Source organism: Canis lupus, chromosome 10 (assembly GCF_003254725.2).
Source record: "Canis lupus dingo isolate Sandy chromosome 10, ASM325472v2, whole genome shotgun sequence".
Taxonomy (NCBI): domain Eukaryota; kingdom Metazoa; phylum Chordata; class Mammalia; order Carnivora; family Canidae; genus Canis; species Canis lupus.
In genome coordinates this window covers 22,271,169-22,291,329 of record NC_064252.1, presented here as the reverse complement: position 1 = coordinate 22,291,329, position 20,161 = coordinate 22,271,169, and the positions used below count along the sequence as shown (strand labels likewise).

The 20,161-nt window shown below is 57.3% G+C and overlaps 1 protein-coding gene across 4 annotated transcripts in view; it reads left to right on the top strand.

Annotated features, from left to right (window-relative positions):
- Positions 1–16,531, top strand: part of PARVB (parvin beta) — a 97,276-nt gene extending 80,745 nt beyond the window's left edge. For all 4 annotated transcript variants that reach the window (XM_025456990.3, XM_035721763.2, XM_025457000.3 and 1 more), the window contains exons 9-13: positions 1,465–1,526; positions 4,008–4,076; positions 9,409–9,510; positions 13,559–13,631; positions 14,861–16,531. In XM_025456990.3, the coding sequence (XP_025312775.1) occupies positions 1,465–1,526; positions 4,008–4,076; positions 9,409–9,510; positions 13,559–13,631; positions 14,861–14,937 (383 nt within the window). In that variant the 3' untranslated portion in view covers positions 14,938–16,531. The remainder of the gene's footprint in view (positions 1–1,464; positions 1,527–4,007; positions 4,077–9,408; positions 9,511–13,558; positions 13,632–14,860) is intronic.
- Positions 16,532–20,161: the final 3,630 nt, after the last annotated feature.

The following is a 20,161-nucleotide window of genomic DNA, read 5'->3' as shown; positions in this document are numbered from 1 at the left end:
GCCTCTCTGCTGGCCAAGGTCCTCTGAGCACATGGGATGGGGAGACAGCTGGCTCCTGGAAGATAGAAGCAGGGGCCATAGGGCCTTCCAGAAGCCCTCCTTTCCCTGTCTACACCACCAGCGACTCCCCACAGCCCTGCATCCACTGCGAGGCTTTGGTATTCCTGCCTGCACTCCAGGCTGCAGTGGGCTCCGTCCTGCCTCCATGGGGCCCCGCCACGGCAACCCCAGGCCAGAACCAGGCCCTTGGCTCCCAGCCTGCCCTGCTCCTTCTTATCCCCTGAGAGCCGCATTGAGCTGGCCTCCAGTGGCCTCATGTTGGAAACGGACGGGATTGATTCTGTGTTGATTTGGAGCCCACAGCTGGGTCCTTGGGTAGCAGAATGGGGCAGGGCTCCCCAGGAAGAAGGAGAATGGGTGGGACATGACGGGTGTCCCCCAAGGAGGGTTCTGGAGAGAGATTCTAGAGCAGAGTCTCCTGGTTTGTTGATTGGTTCTGTGGCAGTGGAGGGAACAAGCGAGACGGTGTTTTCAGCCAGCAAGGAGTGGCTGAAGGAGCCAACAGATGGACAAATGTAGGATGTACTCTCAAGTAGTGATTAAGTGCTCTAAGAAGTGTCCCAGGGTCAGCAGGTGTGGGGCACTTTTCTAGATGTGGATGGTCATGGAAGGCCCTTCAGAGGAGTTGACATCCGAGAACAACCTGAAGGAAGTGTGGCAGGTGAACAGCAGGTGCAAAGGCCCTGTGGTGGGCGTGTGATGGAGGAGAAGCTGAGAAACCAGTTAGTGGAGTGAAGTCAGGGAGGGTGTGTGTGTGTTGGGAGCCGGGGGAGGGGTTGGTGACTGCCCCCACTGGGTCCCATCAGCCATAGGAGAGGGAATGAGTTTTATTGTAGGAGTGATGAGAAGCTGTTGGAGAGCTTTGGTTAGGGGGCGGGGATGGGGAGGGGCAAGATCCATCCAGGTCTCCAGTGTCCCAGCTGGGAGAAGGGCCAGGAGCGGAGGCGTGGGCCAGCCGAGGCGGGAGGCGGCCGCCTGTGCCCGGTGAGGCCCGTGCGGGGCTGGCAGCCGTGCCATCGGGAGGCGGGCTCAGAGGCGCCGCGCCGGCAGATTCGCTGGTGCGCACGGAGCGTGGGGACGGAGAGAGGCGGACGGGGGATGCCTGAAGCCGAGGATGTCACGGGGGCGGATGTTCGAGCACCACCCGTGACTTTCGTGTTACAAGATAGAAACTGAGAGAGACCGAGACAGAGTGAGAAGCATCTTTTCCTTGATTCTGCTCCTCGACCGCACCTGCCCTTGGGTTCTGGCGGAAAAGACGAGGATTCTAGGCGGGTGGGGAGAGTAGGGGCGGGACATCCCCGGGGAGGGGGTCGGAAGCTGCCAGATTCCCGGGTTGGGCCTGGACCGGAGCAGCGCCGCGCGTTTCCATTAACCCGCCTGTCCCTTCACCTGTCCACGCAGAGCGCGACGCCTTCGACACGCTCTTTGACCACGCCCCGGACAAGCTCAGCGTGGTGAAGAAGGTAAGCCCCGGGTCGGGCTGCTAACCCCCGTCTCCAGGCCTCCCCTCTCCCCCTGCTTTTTTTTTTTTTTTGCAGCATGCACCCCATGCCGGGGAGAAGGTGGGAACGTGTTTGAGATCTCTGAAATGTTTGCCACATGGATGGAAGTGTAATTATAGTCAAAAACGTAACTGCAGCGCATAAAATTAGCACCTTTTAACTCAACATCTCTGCTCCCGGGGTATCTTCCTGCCCACCCGCCCGCTTCTGCTGAGTGAATTAGCCAGCCGGCGCCAGCGCGGCGCTTCGTTCGACTCCAGACTTTTTCTCAATGCGACAGTGTTTTTGAGTGTGTCAGCCGCTGGCTCTTGCAGGCCCCGTTGCCGTGGGGCTGTACTCACGACCTGCCCTGGACACGGGCAGGCCTCCGCTGGCCCAGCTGCTCGGGGCGCCTGTTTGGTCCATTTCCCCGCCACCCAGGAGCGCAGAGGACGAGACCTTCATCAGCCCAGGCAGCCTGCTTGTGGGCTACGGGTGGAAAACAAAAACAAACAAACAAACAAAAAACACAAAACAACAACAACAAAAAACCCCATGTGAACTGAGGCTGTGGAGTCAGAGGCTGGGGAATGATGAGCTTCCAGGGGGATGAGCTGTCAGGAGGGCTCGTCCTCACCCAGCCCACTGCGCCTGCAGACGTCTCAGTGCGGGGAGGCACTTCCCACCTCCCTGTGAAATCCAAGGAGCAGTTGGTCATTTCTGCCTGTGACCTAGGGGAGCGCCCTCTTTGTCTGGCACAATTCCCCAGAACAGGTTTCCTGATGCAGGACGTCTCAGGACCTTTACTATGGTGGCTAGTGTTGGAGTTCTCCCAAGGGAGGACTTGGCAGGAAGCATTTTCCAAACTTGCTTGTCAATGGTGAGATCTGTTTATCTCATGGTTGACCGTGATCATGGAACCCACTTTTGGAAAATGCTGGTCCAGCCTGGGACAGTGAGATGATTGGTTCTGGGAAGCACGTTGGCAAAAGGCTGACAGCACCACCCCAGTGGTCCTTCTGGGGTGGAGCCGCCTTAGCATCCTTGGGTCATGAGGGACACACCTTGGGGCCTCCGAGCAGTGCCTACCGCCCCCAGCCCCTACCCCTGCCACAGCTGGCTCCCTTTGAGTGGATGCACAAGAGGATTCACATCTGGCTCCCCCACCTATCAACTGGGTGGCTTGAGGCAGAGGATAACCCCTACCTCAGTTTCCCCATCTGTCAGGACCCAGAGGCAGGACCTACCACTCTGTGCAAAGGCCCTGCACACAGTCTACTACATGGTGTTGACTGTGGTGTGGCCCATGGCCTGTCTTTTGATAGATATGATGTTAATTCTTTGAAAAGACGTATTTTGGGCCCGTGGGGACCCCAGTGACAAAACAAAATCCTTTTATTTGCCCGACCGGTTCTTGCTTCCAGCCTGGCCCTTGCCCACCCCCACGTTGACAGTCGCCATGTCAGTGGCTCCTTTTCCCCCAGGATAAAAGCAGGAGCACCCTGTCCACCCCTCCAGGGTCACCTCCTGCTACATCCAGCTGCGGCCTGAAGATCCCAAGTGTTGGCACATGTGTGCAGGGCCCAGGTGCCCACTCTGCCCACCTCTGCACTCCCGTCTCCCGTGGTGTCACCTCCCTTGGCTCCTGCGGGGGTCCACACGTCTCTCCTTGCACTCAGCAAACCTCCCTGCCATCGCATATCTCACACGCTGGGTCCTAGCTCTCGATTTCCTCGCTGCCTCCACCAGGGGCCAAGGTGGAGAACCGTGCCGCAGGCTGTCCAGGCGGGGCCCTGTCTTGCCGTCTTCATGGCCCCCGCATCAAGCAGAGTGCCTTGCATGTAGTAGCTGCTCAGTAAATTTAAAGAGAATGAATAAGGCAGGGCCGGGTGGTCATGTCCAGGGGTGGGGGTGCAGCTGGCGTGGCGTCCCATCGAAGCTGGGTTTGCTGGCTGAGACGTTCCAGGTGACAAGTTTTAAACTTTGGTTAGAGACGAGACGCTGGGGGCCCTGTTTCCTGAGATCCAGCTTGCTGCAGGTTACGGAGGCCGATGTGTGTGGTCCCTCGGGGTGTGGGGGGGCCGGGGCGGCCTCCTGTCATTCCTGTACGTCCAGGACGCATCTAACAATGGAATCCTCTTCCCCTGACGATTTTATCCTTCCTAAGGGCGCTGATTGTTCCACTACAGGATCGGTAAACACGCGTGTGTGGCCGAGCACGTGCGCACGCACACAGGTTGGCCGGAGTTGTGCGTTTTCCTCTGCAGGTGGGATGGCGAGTCAGGCATGGTTGCATGAAGACCAGGGCTCGCTGGATGCACGTGAGCCTTTTATTTTAGCAAACGGAGGAGATCCTGGAAGCGTCTCACAAAGCCGGTGACGGCCAGGGCAGATCCGTCCGGGTGGGTGGATGGGAGCAGACCGCCTCACTCACGGCTCCCGTCTCTGTCTTTGCCTTGACAGTCTCTCATCACGTTTGTGAACAAGCACCTGAATAAGCTGAACTTGGAGGTGACAGAGCTGGAGACCCAGGTGAGCAGCGTTCCGGGGTGAGGCACCTGCCTGTGGTTTCAGCCTGTGCTCTGATCCCGGGTGGGCCGCCTTGGCCTTCCCCCAGGCCCTCTGTTGTAACGTCCTGGGCTGCTTGGAACACGGTGCCACAGACGTGGGCGTCCTCACAGCCCTGGAGGCTGGAGTCCCCAACTGGTGTTGGCAGGGCTGCTTCCTCCTGGGGCTCTGGGGGGCGGGGGAGGTGGGGGCTCCGTGCCAGGCCTCTCCCCCAGCTGCAGGGACGTCCGCTGGGTTGTAGACGCCTCACCCGCATCCCTGCCTTCATCGTCACCTGACACTCCCCCCCATGTCTGTGTGTCGTGTCCAGATGTCCCCCCCCCCTTTTTTTTTAAATCAGCTACCCATTCCCCTCTTAAGAAACAATTCATGTTGCTGGGATCTCAACGTGCTTTTATTTTATTTTTTTAAAAGACTTTATTTATTCATTCATGAGACACACAGTGAGAGGCAGAGACACGGGCAGAGGGAGAGGCAGGTTCCCTGCAGGGAGCCCAATGTGGGACTCGATCCTGGGACCCCAGGATCATGCCCTGAGCCAAAGGCAGATGAGCCACCCAGGGGTCCCGAGATGTCCCCTTTTAGTTAGGACACTGGTTGTGTTGGATTAGCGCCCATCCCGGTGACCTCATCTTACCTCCGTCATGAGCATACTTCCTAATAAGGTCACAGTCACAGGTTCTGCGGGTTAGGACTCCAACACTTTTTTTGAGGGGGACCCAGCTGAACCCGTAACACCCTCTGAGACATCCTGCCACCCCCACCGAAGGGCTGTGGCACGTGCAATTCTTTCAGTCTAGAACGTTCCGTGCCCCCGCTTCTGTTCTCCACGGCCATGCTTACTGAGCAAGTGCTCGCTAAATACCTGTCCAACGAGGGTGCACAAAATATATCTCCTGCAGCTAGTATATAAAATATACTCCCCCACTCCGCTCAGAGCTAATGTCACACAGTGAAAATCTGTTTCAAACGCTCCCCAGGCATCGAAGACAAAATATAATTTTCCCAGGATTAGCTGGATGCTTGAATTCAGAGTCTTTAGACCTCTCGGTGCAGATTCCCTCTAACCCCCAGCCGATCCTTCTTAAACCCCTGGGCGATTGCTTCCGTTCTGTGTCTTGCTTTGCCTTTTCCCATTTGCTTTTCTAATTAAAAAAGTAATTCAGGTTCATTGTAGAATGTCTGAAAACGCAGATAAGCAAAACAAATAAAAATCATCCCTAATCCCAGCACCCGGAGATAACGGTGCCGGGGGGTTTTGTTCTGGACCTTTCTTCCACCTGGCTGGCTGATCCTGGACAGCACGGGTCTGTACTAGAAAGCCCAATGGACCGTTTTTAATTAGTATATTCATCGGTGCGTCGTTTGTCGTAGTTTGCGGGCACTGCGCACCCAGCCTCATGACCTGCCGTTGGCTATTTCCTCAGTCCAGGAGCGTCCCAGCCTAAAAATAACAGTTCCCCTTCCTCCCTCCTCGCCGCCTCCCCGCTTCCTCCTCCCCAGACCTAACTGACTGCACCTCATGGTCGGATGTGTGTTCTAGACGTCGTGCGTGTGCGTAGGTGCGTTTTGCAGGTGACCGTGGCTCTCACTGTACAGCTCTTGTGTAACGCGTATTTTGTTTATTTGAGTCTGTGCGCATGATGGCATCTAACCCTCTTCCCTTGCCCAGTCTGTCCGTCCGTACCAGTCACCTCTGAGGACTGCCTTCTATTCCGTCCTGAGGCTGGGCCGCACGTCACTAAGCCGGCTCCTCGGGATGGGGCGCATCCCACTGTTGTGATGGGGGGGAGGGACCCGGCAGTGGGATCGTCAGTGCAAAGGCAGTGGTGCTTCCAGGGCCCGGGGAGGTTTGCCCTCTTGGGCATCCTGGGCCCTGCCAGCCGTTCCCAGCTGTCACTCCCCCCGCCCCACCCGGGGTGATGCACACACAGCAGCAGTGGTCGCCGGACATCCCGACTGTGACCCTACACCTCGGTTTGCATTGATCGTTATGTGCTTGGCGTCTCCCTTTTTTTTCTCTACCACCGTGCTTCAAGGAGTATCTTAAAAGTATTTCTAACCACTGGTCCACCAGAAGAGAGATTTTTATAAATAACGTGCATCCTCAGGGAGACCTGGGCTCAAAGTCCGGCTCAGGGTGTGTGCATGTGTGTGCGCGTGTGTGACATGCATGTGTTTTTCCCTCCTTTTTAAAACCACTCCTGTAGGGACACCCGAGTGGCTCAGCAGTTGAGGGTCTGCCTTTGGCTCAGGGCGTGACCCCGGGGGTCCTGGGGTCGAGTCCTGCATCGGGCTCCCCACAAGGAGCCTACTTCTCCCTCTGTCTGTGTCTCTGCCTCTCTGTGTGTTTCTCATGAATAAATAAATAAAATCTTTAAAAATAAGATAAAATAAAACCACTCCTATATTCTGGGCAGCTTCCTAGCTCTGCGGCACTTGGGCCGGTTACTCCGTGTCTCTGCGCTTCTCTCCTCATGTTGAGGGGGCAGCAGATAAGGGGGGGGGGGCTTGATGGAGGTCATACCCTTGCAAGCTGGGCATTGCCCTGGGAGCCGTGGGAGCTGTGGGGTGTCCGTGGGGCATCCGTGGGGTCTGAGCAAGGGCATGCCCCTGCCTCATGACAAATGTGTGCTCTCCTGAGTGTGAACTAGAAGCGTCCAGCCCGTGGGCTGATAAGCCGCCAGCTGGACCTGGCTCCCACCCTCCCCGGCACCCCTCTCCCTGCCACACCTTCCTCTGCAGCCCCCATCTCTCCCACCACCCGGGCACGGCGAGGCCGTGGGAAGGAGCAGAGGCTCTCTGACCCGCTCACCTCCCTGCACCTCCTGGGCAGTTTGGTAGGGGCAGGATATTCATTCACGGATGTCCTGGAAACGGGTCAGCACTGACGACTGAGCTGGTTTCGTTGGGCCTGCAGGGGCCGTGTCACCGGGAGAGTCTGGCCAGCACACTCTTCCTGGAGCACAGTCGGGGGGAGCTGCTGCATGGAGGGGACGTGGTTTTAAAAAGCCCTCTGATCCCCCTAAGGAGATGAGTAATGTGGCTTCCTCATGGTGTGGACGCATGACACCCTTGCCACGCAGACGTGGGGCATTCACCAGTCAGATCACGTTGGACCAGGGCCTGGAACGCTCTCCTTGGAAGGATGGTGTCCCTCTGCCTTGGGCTTTGTTTCTTAGCTGCCCTTCCCCTTTCAACTCGGTGATACTGGATGTTTCTGATTTTGACTTTACATCTTTAAATTGGAGGCCTTGGTGGCCTGTCTAGGATGGGGGAAGGAGCTCTTGTTTTTTTCTTCTGTTTTAAAGATTTTCTATTTATTTATTCATGAGAGACACAGAGAGAGAGACACACACACACAGGCAGAGGGAGAAGCAGGCTCCCTGCAGGGAGCCCAGTGCGGACTCAATCCTGAGTCTCCAGATCACACCCTGGGCTGAAGGCGGCGCTCAACCACTGAGCCACCCGGGCTGCCCCCTATTTTAATTAATTTAAGCATTTTGTAGACGTAAGAGTTTTGGCACTTGGTTACATAATAGTATGAAAGTTCTTAACATGGTAAATTTTATGTATGCTTTATCTCAACTAAAAAAAAGTCTACGTAAGCCAGATATGAAAGGATAAATATCGTACAGTGTCACTTATGTGATGTCCCCTAGAGGAGGCAAATTCAGAGACAGAGAGTAGGGTGTGGACACCAGGGGTTGGGTGAGAGGTTTGGGGGAGTTTTTGTTTAATGGGCACGGAGTTTCAGTTTTGCAAGATGATGAGAGTTCTGGAATGGACAGACGGATGGATGGATGGATGGATGCACACAGTATGAATGGACTTAATGCCACTCACCTGAATACTCAAACATGTATAAAATGGGAGATTTCACATTATGTATATTTTACCATAGTAAAAAAAAAATAAGTCTGCAACATTCAAACGAAAAAATAGGGACGCCTGGGTGGCTCAGCAGTTGAGCGTCTGCCTTCAGCTCAGGGCGTGATCCTGGAGTCCTGGGATCGAGTCCCACATCTGGCTCCCTGCATGGAGCCTGCTTCTCCCTCTGCCTGTGTCTCTGCCTCTTTCTCTGTGTTGCTCATCAATAAATACATAAAATCTTTTTTAAAAGTCTAGGTTTAATAGGCACATGCGGCCAGGGACTGTCATATTGGATGACACCATTTCAGACATCAGGAGGCTGGGCCTGCAGTGGACCCAGCAGGGCTCAGCCCCTCAGAGATGCCATCTGCCCTCCAGGTGCGGACTGTGCCTTGGTTCTCTTGTCCCCTCGGGCAATTTGCTGTGTCCTCACTGGTCTCCGTTGCTTCACCTTTAAAGGAAGTAGCTGCTCCCTGGTTTATTGGGGGTGAGGAGGGCTGTCTGCCAAAGAGCTGGGTCTTTTGTTTTAGATTCCTGGTTCCTCTCCTGTGGGTGGGAGGTGCTGCTGGGCCAGGTGGTGGGGAGAGGGGTCTTTTTTTTTTTTTTTTTAAAGATTTTAATTATTATTATTATTCATGAGAGACACACAGAGAGAGGCAGAGACCCAGGCAGAGGGAGAAGCAGGCTCCCCACTGAAGCCCGCTGTGGACTCTATCCCAGGACCCCAGGATCACGCCCTGAGCCGAAGGGCCACCCAGGTCTAGCTCGAGCCAGGAGAGAGGTCTTGATTGAGGGCTGCAGCCTGCAGGGCTTTCCCTGCCCCAGTGCTGCTCAGTGTTCAGGGTCTAGCTGGGATGGACACTAGATGCTCATCTAGATGGACACACAAAGGCTCATTGTCACCAGGCTCAAGCATGGGAACACCTCGTCCAGCACTGAAGAAAGTGCTCAGGAGCTGACAAAGTGAGCATGGGAAACAGGGCAGCAAACCCCAAACCAGAGCCTAGGGCGTCCTGCAGGTCATGAGTGGATCCCGCCAGCTGCCAACACCCATGACATGCTCGCCATATGCGGGGTGCTCCCTGTTCCCTTCTTGCCGGGTCCTCATGCCAACCCTGAGAGAGGGGAACCAGTGTTACCCCGAGGTCAGTCCTGGGGAGACAGACCTCATGGCCAGGCTGTCCGGATCCAGAGCCGTGGCCCCATCCCTGTGGATGCGCTCCAGCCCCAACCACATGTGTGGCCACATCCAGTCCCGAGCCACATGCTTCGCACCCAGGTCCTTCCTTCACCTAATTGCGGGTTCCTGCCTGCACGAGGCACGGATTTCTGACATGAAAACATTCTCCTTCGTTTGAATCGGTGCAGAGCATTCACCACCTCCATGTACAGCCCAGACACATCACCGCGTGTTTCTCTGTAGTTTGCAGATGGCGTGTACCTGGTTCTGCTCATGGGCCTTCTAGAAGACTACTTTGTGCCCCTGCACAACTTCTATCTGACCCCAGACAGCTTCGACCAGAAGGTACGTGTGTGTTGTGGTCTCCATCCTCAGAGCAGCCCCAGGCGTCCTCACTAAAGCACGCAACCTAGATTATCCCCCGTGGCTCTTCTTGGGGCTCTGGCTGGAGTCCTCCAAAAAAAACAAAAAACAAAAAACTGCCCCACAAATGGTCCTGCAATTAGACACAACCCAACCCTTAGCAGTAGACATAAACCCAAGTGTCCTGTGCCACATTCTCTTGGGGTCTTTCACCATGAGACGGTACCATTTTTAATCACTGTGGTGGGACATCTGTAGAGTTGCAAATCCTTCTCCTGTTTGTTTTTTTTTGTTTTGTTTTTTTTTTTAATTTTTTTATTTATTTACTTATGATAGTCACAGAGAGAGAGAGAGAGAGAGGCAGAGACACAGGCAGAGGGAGAAGCAGGCTCCATGCATCGGGAGCCTGATATGGGATTCGATCCCGGGTCTCCAGGATCGCGCCCTGGGCCAAAGGCAGGCGCCAAACCGCTGCGCCACCCAGGGATCCCTCCTTCTCCTGTTTGTTGATGTGCATGTGTCACCTCTGGTTCTCCCGGCTAGGTCCACCTCCTCAAGTGCTCTTCTCAGCGGTAGCACAAAGCCCCACAGCTCTGAGGCCACTGTCTCCCTGTCTCCCCTACTCTTGGACAATTAACTCATTTCTGGGGTTTTCCCCCCTTGAAATAATAGGGCATCTCCTCAAATATAGACATATATATCCATTCCTGTGAATTTTCTAGGAACATCCCCCCCAATAGGATCGTTTGGGTCAAAGGATGCAACCTCTGAGTTCGGGTTGCCACGTCTCGTGTTCACTGCGTGTGACCGGGTGTTTTGCCCGCTGCTCGGGGCCTCCCCAGAGTTCAGCCTATGCAGACAGTAGTTAGTGCGTTGCCTTTAGAAGCTTGGCTTATGCACGATCCGTATTGCTTTGGACTCACGGGCATCTGTCACTTGATTTTTCCCAAAGTGCTAGACCCGTGAGTCAGAGAGGCCGACGATGCAAGCGGGTGGTGGCCGCCAGAGAAACATCCGACAGTGGGGCCAGTGTTTATCAATCTGCATACTTCTGGCACCTTGCAGGCAGCTTGCTCGTGGCCAAATTGCTCTTGCCTCGCCTGCTGAGATGGAATCAGAACAGAGTAGAGAGGTCCTGGCACGTTTGAGCCGTGGTGAATGCAGAGAGCTCGAGCCAGGGGAACGAGCAGAACTCCCATTAGGAGACAAGGGCGCCTTTGCTTCGTTCTGGAAACGAGCACACAGCTGATGTGGCGAAGAGGCTCGTGCGTTTCCAGGCCCGACCTGGCTGGTGGCAGAAGCATCGTGTGGGAGAGAGATTTCCTCCTTTGTTCAAATTAATAACAATGCTGGCAGCAGCGGTGAATTGAGCCAAGTATCTGGATCTGGGTTTCTTCCCAGGATGAGACTGTGCACCTGGCGGGGGCAGGGGTGCCCTCCCTCCGCCTCCGGCCTTATTCTCTTTGCAACAGGGCTGAGAGTTTTTGTTGGTTGCTGCCCTGGCCTGGGAGGTGCGGGAGGCCTAAGGACCATCTCCAGAGCCATGGAGGGAAGGCTGCTTTAGGGGACAGCGTCCAGTGGCCCATTCACCCTCACAAAGGGGACGCCCTGGGGGTGGGGGTGGCTCTGCGGGCAGCCGGAGCTCTCCTTGGGGAAGATGCTAGAATTCCGGTGGATTCTTAACCGGCTTCCTGGTCCCTCTTGGGGGAGCGATGCTCATCATGAGAGTCACTGGCAGGTTCTTTGCAAGCTCGTCCTCTTTATTAGCCTCCTGGCATCACGAGCTCACGGGCAGTGGCATCTCCCCGCTGCATAGACCTGAACTCGCTCCAGGCCGGTCCCTGCACCCGAGCTCTTGGGCGCTGCCTGCAGCTGTGGCAGGACTGTGGGGGCTGCTGGGGTCCACCCACTAGCTGTCTCCTGGGGGCGCAGGCTCCGTGGGGGCGCGTCTGCTCCAACGCTGGGAGCTCTGCGTTTCCAGAAGGGAGGGCACTGAGCGTCTTCTGAGCGCAACAGGAGACAGGCCCGGGGCTGCTCTCCCCACACGGAGTGATGACCTGTGTTTTTAAACAATTGCCCTGGATTTAAAAAACAATGAGACCAGACAGCTCGGATGTCCTAGGTTGCTGCACACGACAAACGGCGCTCTTTGAGCTTTCTGGGACGTGGGAACGAGCCGTGGCTTTGTGTTTTATCTTCTTACTCAGTGGGAGCCACTTTGCTGAGTACCTTGTGCCCATTGATCATCTTTCTGGAAGACTCCACAGCGTCCCTCTCTCTGGGGAGTGGAGACTCTGCTGGTTCGTGCCGGCAAATACAAGGAAAGGCTTTGCATTCCGTCCCCTCATCATATTCCCTCCCTGGGGTCAAGGAAATGGGATCCGCCCCTGTTCTGGAAACTTCTATCCTTCCATCGCCTGGCCAGGTTTTCAAAAATCCTGTGAATTGCAGAGGGCAAGGATTTCAGGGTGTCCTGGCCGGGTGGCTGGCTCCCAGGGGCGGCTTGGGGCCTGGTCCCCTCGGGTCTGGGGAGCTCTTTGCTGTTCTGGCTGCACTGTTCCGGCTGCCTGGGGCCAGGGGTCGGCGGAGGTGAGGGTGCCTCTGGGATGAGAGCAGGGCAGCCAGGACTTCCTGCCTGGTGGTTTGCTCAGAGTGAGAAGAAAGCAGAAGGGAAGCCTGGGCAGGGCAGGTGAGGGGTTTCAGGAGCCCGACCTGCTCAGCGCCGAGCACTTTACCAGGAGCCAGCTCTCCTGTCCTCACCCACCTCGGCCCCGGGACTGCCTCCGCAAAGCAGCCTTGGCGCATCCCCACCGCCCCTCCTCTGGGCCAGGCCGGCCCTGTGCACCCAGGTGTCTGACACCCTGCGTGGCATTCCCACTTGGCCCTCGGGAATGGCCCGGGATCCCCCTGCCCCCTGTGTCTGGTCACGTGCAGCCCCGTCCAGGGCTGGGTGCGAGGGGCCTGTCCCCACACGGGGCCGCTCTGAGCGCCACCTGCCCAGTGCTGGTGCCGTCGAGGGTCCTGGAGGCCACTATGCCATCCCTGAGCTCCTGTGCGGGGGTGAGGTGGGGGGTGGGGGGAGTGAGTGGGAGGGGTTGATCAACTGCAGGTTATTTTGTCAAACATCATTTTCCTGGTTAATTACTAAACTACAAGTAAAATGCCCGTATTTCTGGTTCATTTACACGGAAATCGTAAAGATATTACTGTTGAGAGGATATTTGATTACTAAGGGCCCCAGGGTCCTCTCTAGCTCTGACTCTATGATTTATTTCATTTTCTGGTGCCCCCCCAACCCCACCCCCTGACAGCCTTTGCTCCCAGCAGATGGCTGGCTGTGATGTGGTTGGTCTCCCGGCGTCCCTGTGATTCAGGTGATAAATGCAGCAGAGAAGGTGTTATTTTAAACCTCTTTAGAAGCTGTTAGCAGAATATAAGCTTCCAGCATCCTCGTGGGCTGAGTGGTACCTTTCATTTCGGGGAGAAGTCGGGGGGGGGCGGGCATCCATCTTCCTGTGACATCTGGTAAGTCGAGGTCAGAACCAGGGTCCTGCCACCTGCAGCCACCACCGGGCTGACTTCCGTTCCAGCAGGGTCCCTGGTACCTGGGCCACCACTGCCCTTGAGCGGGATGTCCTGCCCGCAGCTGTGCACACGCGGCTCTGTGAGGCCCTCCCAGCGCACAGTGGGCAGGCTGCTCTGGGCTGGGGACAGTGCGGAGCTCTGGGTGCTTCTGGGAAGTGACGTCCTCTCCGAGCCTTGGCTTCCTTATCTGTGAAAGTGCCAGAGTCACTGTCACTTCTCATTGTGTGGCCTGTGGCAGAGCAGACGCTTGGGGACCCCAGGGCCCTCGAGGGCAGGCTTTGTGCCTTCACCCCTGCATCTCTCTGAGCTGCCCCCGGTCACTGGTTGAGTGGAGTAAGGACCGTCTAGTAAACATCTTCGCCCTACACCCCTGCCCAGCCGGCGCCCTGCACTGGGCCCGTTGGGGCCTGTGGATGTACCGATTCTGCTCTCACTGCCCTGGCAGGTCCACAACGTGGCGTTTGCCTTTGAGCTGATGCTGGACGGAGGGCTCAAGACACCCAAAGCTCGGCCTGAAGGTAACGTCCGGCCCCCGCCCTGCCAACCCCGGCCCCCGCGCCCCCTGTGCTCTTAGCTTCAGGGACCCAGAAGGACTGTGCTGGCAGAACCACTGTCGCTGGTCGCTAGTAACTGCTTGACTCGGACGGAGGACGTGACCTCTGCCCACGAGCCTCGGGATCTGCACGCCCTGCAGGTGCCAGCACTCAGGCTAGAGATGCTGTTTCATGCCTTGAGAGGGTATGAAAGGCTTGCCGCAGTTGGACGAGTGTCAGGCTGTGTCCCTGATGGTCAACAAAGGGCAGTGCTTGTGAGCAGGGACGAGGCACGGTCATGCTGCGTGTGGGTCTGAGCAGCAGCGGGGAGCCCTGGGGAGCCCCGGGTGCACGTGTGAGCCCTTGCGTTCCCCCTGAGTCGGTAAGCTGGTCGGCAGGCCGTCTCTCCTCGGTGAGTCTTGGTCTCCTTTACAAAATGGAGAGGCAGGAAGGAACCAGCTCCCTGCGCCAGCTCCCTGTGCTTCCCTCCGGCTCTGGGCGGAGGCTGGAAATGCACTCCGGGACCAGGTACAAGGCCGCCTGTCGGTTCACGGCAGCTGCTCGGCAGCCTTCCTCTGTACGGGGTGCTATGTCTTGCTCTGGGGGTGAGTGCCTACAGCGGGAGAGCATGGTGATCGTTCTGTGGCCAGAGAAGGGCCTTTGGCCTCATCTGGTCCGATGGGCCAGTTTCACCGGCAAACAGGCAGAGGCCCAGAGCAGGGAAGGTACTTGTTGGCTAAGTCATAGGGCAAGTGAGGAGGAAACCCAGGTGCCCTTCCCACCAAAGAAGGCAGCCTGGACTTGACGGGCCGAGGGTCCTGCCGTGGGCCGCACCATGTAGCCCATCGCTTGGCCTTGAGGGCGCAGGAGAGGGCAGCAGCCCTGGCCCCACCCTGCCCCAGAAGGCCTGCGCTCCGTCCTGGCACAGGTAGGTGCTTGGCTGTTGGAGATCCCACAGCACATAGACACCATGGGTCCCCAGACTTGCCGGACCCACGTCCTAGAAGGGATGCAGGAGGAGCAGCCTGGTCCTGGCCATCCCAGGGGCTCGCCCAGGGGGCTGGCGGCCTGGGGCCTCTCAGGGCCACTCGGGATGGCACCACCCAGGGGGTCGGTCTTTAACCCGAAGCACTTTAACCCCATGCCTCCTGCGCACCAGCACCAGGGCTCAGGTCCTCTCGCCTCTCCAACAGCGCCTCTCTTTTCTTCCACAGATGTGGTGAACCTGGATCTCAAATCCACCCTGAGAGTTCTTTACAACCTGTTCACCAAATACAAGAATCTGGAGTGACAGCAGTGAGCCGCAGAGCCTGTGCCGGGCGTGCGGGCCTGGCTTCCCCCACCCCACCACACCCCACCCCATCCCACCCCACCCCTGCTCCACCAGCCTGTTTGGGTCATTGCTCATAAGCTCCATAGTGTAACACACAGTGGGCAGCATCCTTTAAAATGCAGGGTTCGGCACCCCCCTGTGCTTGTGTGTGGCCCCATGGGTTCTCACTAGTCGGCCCTGATCCCACCCAAATCCCCCAGCCTGTGGGAGGGGCGCCCCGCAAGCCTTTCCACGGAGGAGTTAATGACCGCGGGTGATCACAGCAGCCCCGACCGCTCTGCAGGAGCCATGGGTCAGCTTGACCGGTGCGGGCGACTCTCCTTGGAAGCAAGGCCTTTTTAGTAAAAAGCGTTTTGTAGTTTTAAAAACTCCCCTCTAAAGTCCCAGAAGCTTCTGATGGGATGGGAGGGCCCGCCCCACATTCAGCCAGTATTCTTTTCATTTACCTTTTGCACAAACGTCTAAGACCCGGGTGACCCTCAGCTGCCACTGCGTGGGAGGCAGGATTTGCTGAGGCGATTTTGGAGGGGGTTTTTTTTGGTGTTTTTGTTTTGGGTTTTTGTTTTTGTTTTTTTGGTGACAGCCAAGTGGGCTGCGTCAGGAACCAGATCTAAAATGTCGCTTGACACATCTCAGAGGCCCTGTTTGGGAATCGATGCATTTTTAAGCTTTTAAAAAACGGAGTCTCTCCATTTGCAGGGGCCGCTGTAACAAAGTGGGGGCTTAGACGACAGGAAAACAGGACTGCGTTGTCTGCCAGCGGCGGAGGCCCGAAGCCCAGCATTGAGGCAGGGCTGGCGCCGCCGGAAGCCCCTCTCCTTGGCTTGCAGGTGGCCATCCCTCCCCCGTGTCCTCCCTCTGTCCCTGGCTGTGTCCTAATCTCCTCTTATAAGGACACCAGCCATAGGGATGAGGGCCACCCATGACCTCATTGTAACGTCCTGGCCTCTGCAAAGACCCCATCTCCAAGTATGGTGACATTCTGAGGTGCTCAGGGTTAGAGCTTCAACATATGGATTCCGGGGGACACAGTTCAGCCCTTACTGGGGGGATACGAAGTCTTCATCCCCCTCCCCCGCAGCATGGCTTTCTGGAACCCTGCTGGCATCTCCCACTGGGTACTCCCAAAAGGGATGCTCTTGGTCCCCTCCCCTACTCACCTTGGCTCAAGAGAGATGGGGGGGCCTCCCCTCTGCTGAGGGGGGCACCTGCACTGTGTCACTGCACCTGCAGCGCCCCCGCCGGCAGCCTCCTCCCTGGGCTCAGCATTTGCTGCCAAGCAGGACGGGTCTTTCTCATCTCAGATTTTCACCTTCCCGCTGTCGATCAGAGCTGTTGAGCTGGTTGTTAGTATTAAATCGAACGCCGGCGCTCGCGACTCAGGAAACCCTTTGCTGTTGTGTCTCAGCTCTACAGCCGCCAGGCTGGCGGGAGTTTCCAAATAACCGTTGTGATGGAAGTGGTTTCCCAGCAGGAGCAAGAAATAATTAAAACAGTATTACGGTGTCTCTTGTGGGATGCGGTGACATTAAAGGGCCACTTTGACAAAATAGCCAAGGCTGGAACGTTCTGTGCTGACTTCATCACACACATAGAATCCCAGCCGGCCCCAGAGCCGTGCGGCGTTCACAGGCGGGCCTGGTGGGGCTGTGCCCACCCCTGGGGGCCCAGGGGGCGGAGGGGGCGGGAGAGACGGTGTTTGGAACGAATGCAGTCTCGGGGTGTTCAGCCCAGGTGGGCAGCTCTGGCGGCTGTGAGGGGAGGCAGTGGTGCTGGGCGGCGGGGAGCTCCTCCTGGCTGGGCAGGGAGCACACGGCAAGCCCTCTGTGCTCCTGGGAGGAGGGTACAGGGGATCCCGAGATTCGGGCCGACGTGAACAGGCGCAGCTGCCTCTGCCGACTGTTGAAGGCCACGGCGCCAGCAAGGCGTGTGATCTGTGTTCCAACCTGGTTTTATTCAGGTTGGTTCGGAGGTGGCAGGTCTGCCTTCTGCACACCTGCCAAGGCCCCTGTGCCGTGTGCATCTCAGCCTCCTCCCTTCACTGTCTGCTTTCAATCAGCTCAACACGAGGCCTGGACATTCACACCCTGGCATGCCTGGGCATCTTCTTGGGGGTAACCTCTGCAGCAGAAGCCTCTTCCTTGACCCTGGAAAGTTCTAGAACCTTTCCTTCTCCATTGACCCACATTTTCAGTGGATTGTTTTTCTGTTGGCGGGGAGTGTGTGGGGGGCGGCAGGGGGCCCTCCACAGGAACTAAGTGACGGCGAGAGAATTTGCGCCCAAGTGGCGCCGGCTCAGGGTTAGGGGCCCCGAGCGTGGGCCCAGGTGGGGGTGGCGAGATGGTCACCTTTTATCCTCCTCCGAGTGGCTGTTTGAGTCCCCCCTGGCCACGGGGAGGCTGCTTGCAGCTTTGCTTCCCCTGCAACAACTATAGGATCTTATGCACGTGGAGCCCCGAACCCATGGGCCCGCATGTCCTTATTGGAGGTGATAAAGAGCTGGGTTTTTTTTTTTTTTAAGATTTTATTTATTTATTCATGAGAGACACAGAGAGGCAAAGATACAGGCAGAGGGAGAAGCAGACTCCCTGCGGGGAGCTTGATGCAGGGACCCCAGGATTGCGGGGAGCATGCCCTGAGCCACCCTGGTGCCCCACGAAGAGCTGTTTTTTAAAGGAATGGAACAGTTTTTTCGCCCCCTTTTGTGTGCCCCTGTTTCATTGTCTTTTTAACTGTTTTAAACAGTATTGCCATTGGATTTCTGGATATTGAATGAAAGCCACTAAACCCCTGGCGGTGTTGCCAACACCGCCCCCCTGGCTGGCAGTGGGAAGCCGAGGCTCTGCCCGTGACCTCACCGCCCCGACACCTGAGACTCTGTTAGGAAAGTGCAGGGTGGTGCGGACAGTGAGCTGTTATTTATTCCTTTTTTTTTTTTTTTCCTGTTATTGATTCTAATAAAGAACCCGAGAGCATGAGGCTGTGCACTGCTTGTGTCTGGTTTTGCTTTCATGCACTTAGTGGTCAGTGATCGTGCCAGCCCAGGGCTTAGGCCCGGGATGTGCGAGCTCCAGGAGCTTCCAGTGACACTGGGAAGTGGGCAGAGGACCTGGCTCGCAGCCCGGTGTGGGCGGACAGGCCCCGCGTGGGTTGAGGCCGAGGCCTTCCTGGGTGGGAGCCACAGGCAGAGGCGGGGGCAGAGTCACCGCGGCGGGTGAGCAGGAACACCGAGCAGCGCTGGGCCAGTCCGCCTGCTTGCCTGGATCCAGCGTGGAACGCGACGTGCCAGCAGGCCGGTGGCGCAGGCTGGACGGTGCTGCTCCGGGGAGGCGGCGCGCTCCTGGTGCCGCAGGGCAAGGGGCCCAGGTGAACCCCGGCGGCGGCCAAGGCTCCGCGGTCCTCGCTGGCCCTGCTGCAAACCTTCCCTGCACAGGTCACGGTGGGGTGGGGGGATTCAGGTGCCTCGGACATGTTAAAATTGTCACTTAAAGTATCGCTAACCTGGAGAGCGAGGCCTCGGTGCTTTGAAAGTACTGAGCATCCCAAAGTGCTGCTGGCAAGGACCCAGCTCTGGGGAGACGCCGGGTTCAAATCCGCTTCGCCCCCGTGTGACTGCTGGCCAGCGAGTCCTCCCTCCCTCTCCACGGTGGAACGTTCCCCCACCGAATCCATCATCCCTCCTCGCTTAAGATCTGCCTCCCTCGACTGGTAACAAATCCTGTATTAATCTAGGTTCAGATACAGATCACCAGAGTCGCCGTAGTTGCTTGCACAGGAAGGAGTCGAATACTGGGAATGAGGTGGCCCAGGAGCCCAGGAAGGCTGGAGCCGCAGGCCGGGGACAGACCTCCGCCCCCAAGGCCTCTTCTAGTGACACTGCAGCGCCGGCTGCCTCTGCTGTGACGGGGGGCTGCTGAGTGGCCGCCTGCACTCAGTGCTGGGGTCAGGTTGTCTCCGACCAGCCTCCTGGTCCATCCTCCCATGTCTGCTGCCCTGGCCTCGCCGGCTGCCTGGCCCGGCTTTCTTGCCGCTCGTTTCCCCCTGGGGTTTGGCCCTGGCAGGAAGGAGTGTGGGGGAGAGCGAGCGAGGGTCGCTCATGGGTCGGCGTGCCCCCCTCTAGCGCAGCCCCTGGCTGGTGGCTGACTCAGGGCCTCAGTGGTCTCTTTCTGGGCTCTGGTGTCCGCTCTGGCCTCTGCCCCATTAGGCTGCGGAGGGTGACAGCTCCCTTGTGTTGCTAGGCTCGGGGTGCAGCACTGTCTCCTCAGGTCCCCTTAGCCCTGCCCCAACAGGTGCTTTATTAAACTCCTCAGGTTCCCCATTCGGACATGCTGTCCCTGCTGGGACCTGGAAGGTGCACCTGCCCCCAGGGCCACGCCGTGTCCGCCACACTTGCCCAAGCCAACTGGGGTGTGGGCCCCACTGCTTCCCACCCCCATGTGCCACGGACCCCAGGCTTGCAGGGGGGCGTTGGGAGGGCGGAGACTGAATCCTGCCCCTCTGTGTCTTCCTTTGCCCCAGAGGCCGGCTCCCGTAAAATCAAAGCCCTTAAAACTCTGCTTCATCATCGGTTACTCAGTAACTCTCGGCGGTGGTAACATCACTCACACTTTTTGTCATTTTTGTAACTTCCTGGGAACGCGTTCCATGCTCCCAGGTACCCTTGGTCCTGCTTCCTACTCCTCTACCCCGTTCCTGCCTGTTCTGTCAGCAGAGAAAGGGTGCTCGGCTTGCTGGCCCCTCGGCCCCGTCACTGCTGCCGTGAACACTCACAATGTCATCCTGGCTCCTCAGGATTCAAGTTCAGGACAAAGCTCCAGTCTGAGCTGATCTCTGCCTCTCCTGCCATCCTGAGGCCTCACCTTCTTAACCTCCTTAATACCTGTGCATGCACTGGTCCCTTCCCTCCACCTGGAACATTCTCATGCATCTTTACCTGGCGAACTCCTACTCATCCGTCAAGGCCCGTTTCTCCTCTGGAAGAACTTTATCCCCTAGGCAACAGCAGCCAGCAGCGCTTATTCATGGAGTCTGCTTGGTGTCGGGCAGCATTCTAGGGTACACGAGACCTTCGGGCCTGTGGTGAGGAACCCTACCGATGGCCTCTTTTAGATCAGGCTGTTCGGGAAGGCTTCCTGAAGGAGGAGGCGTTTAAGCTGATGATACAGATGAGGACTTAGCCACT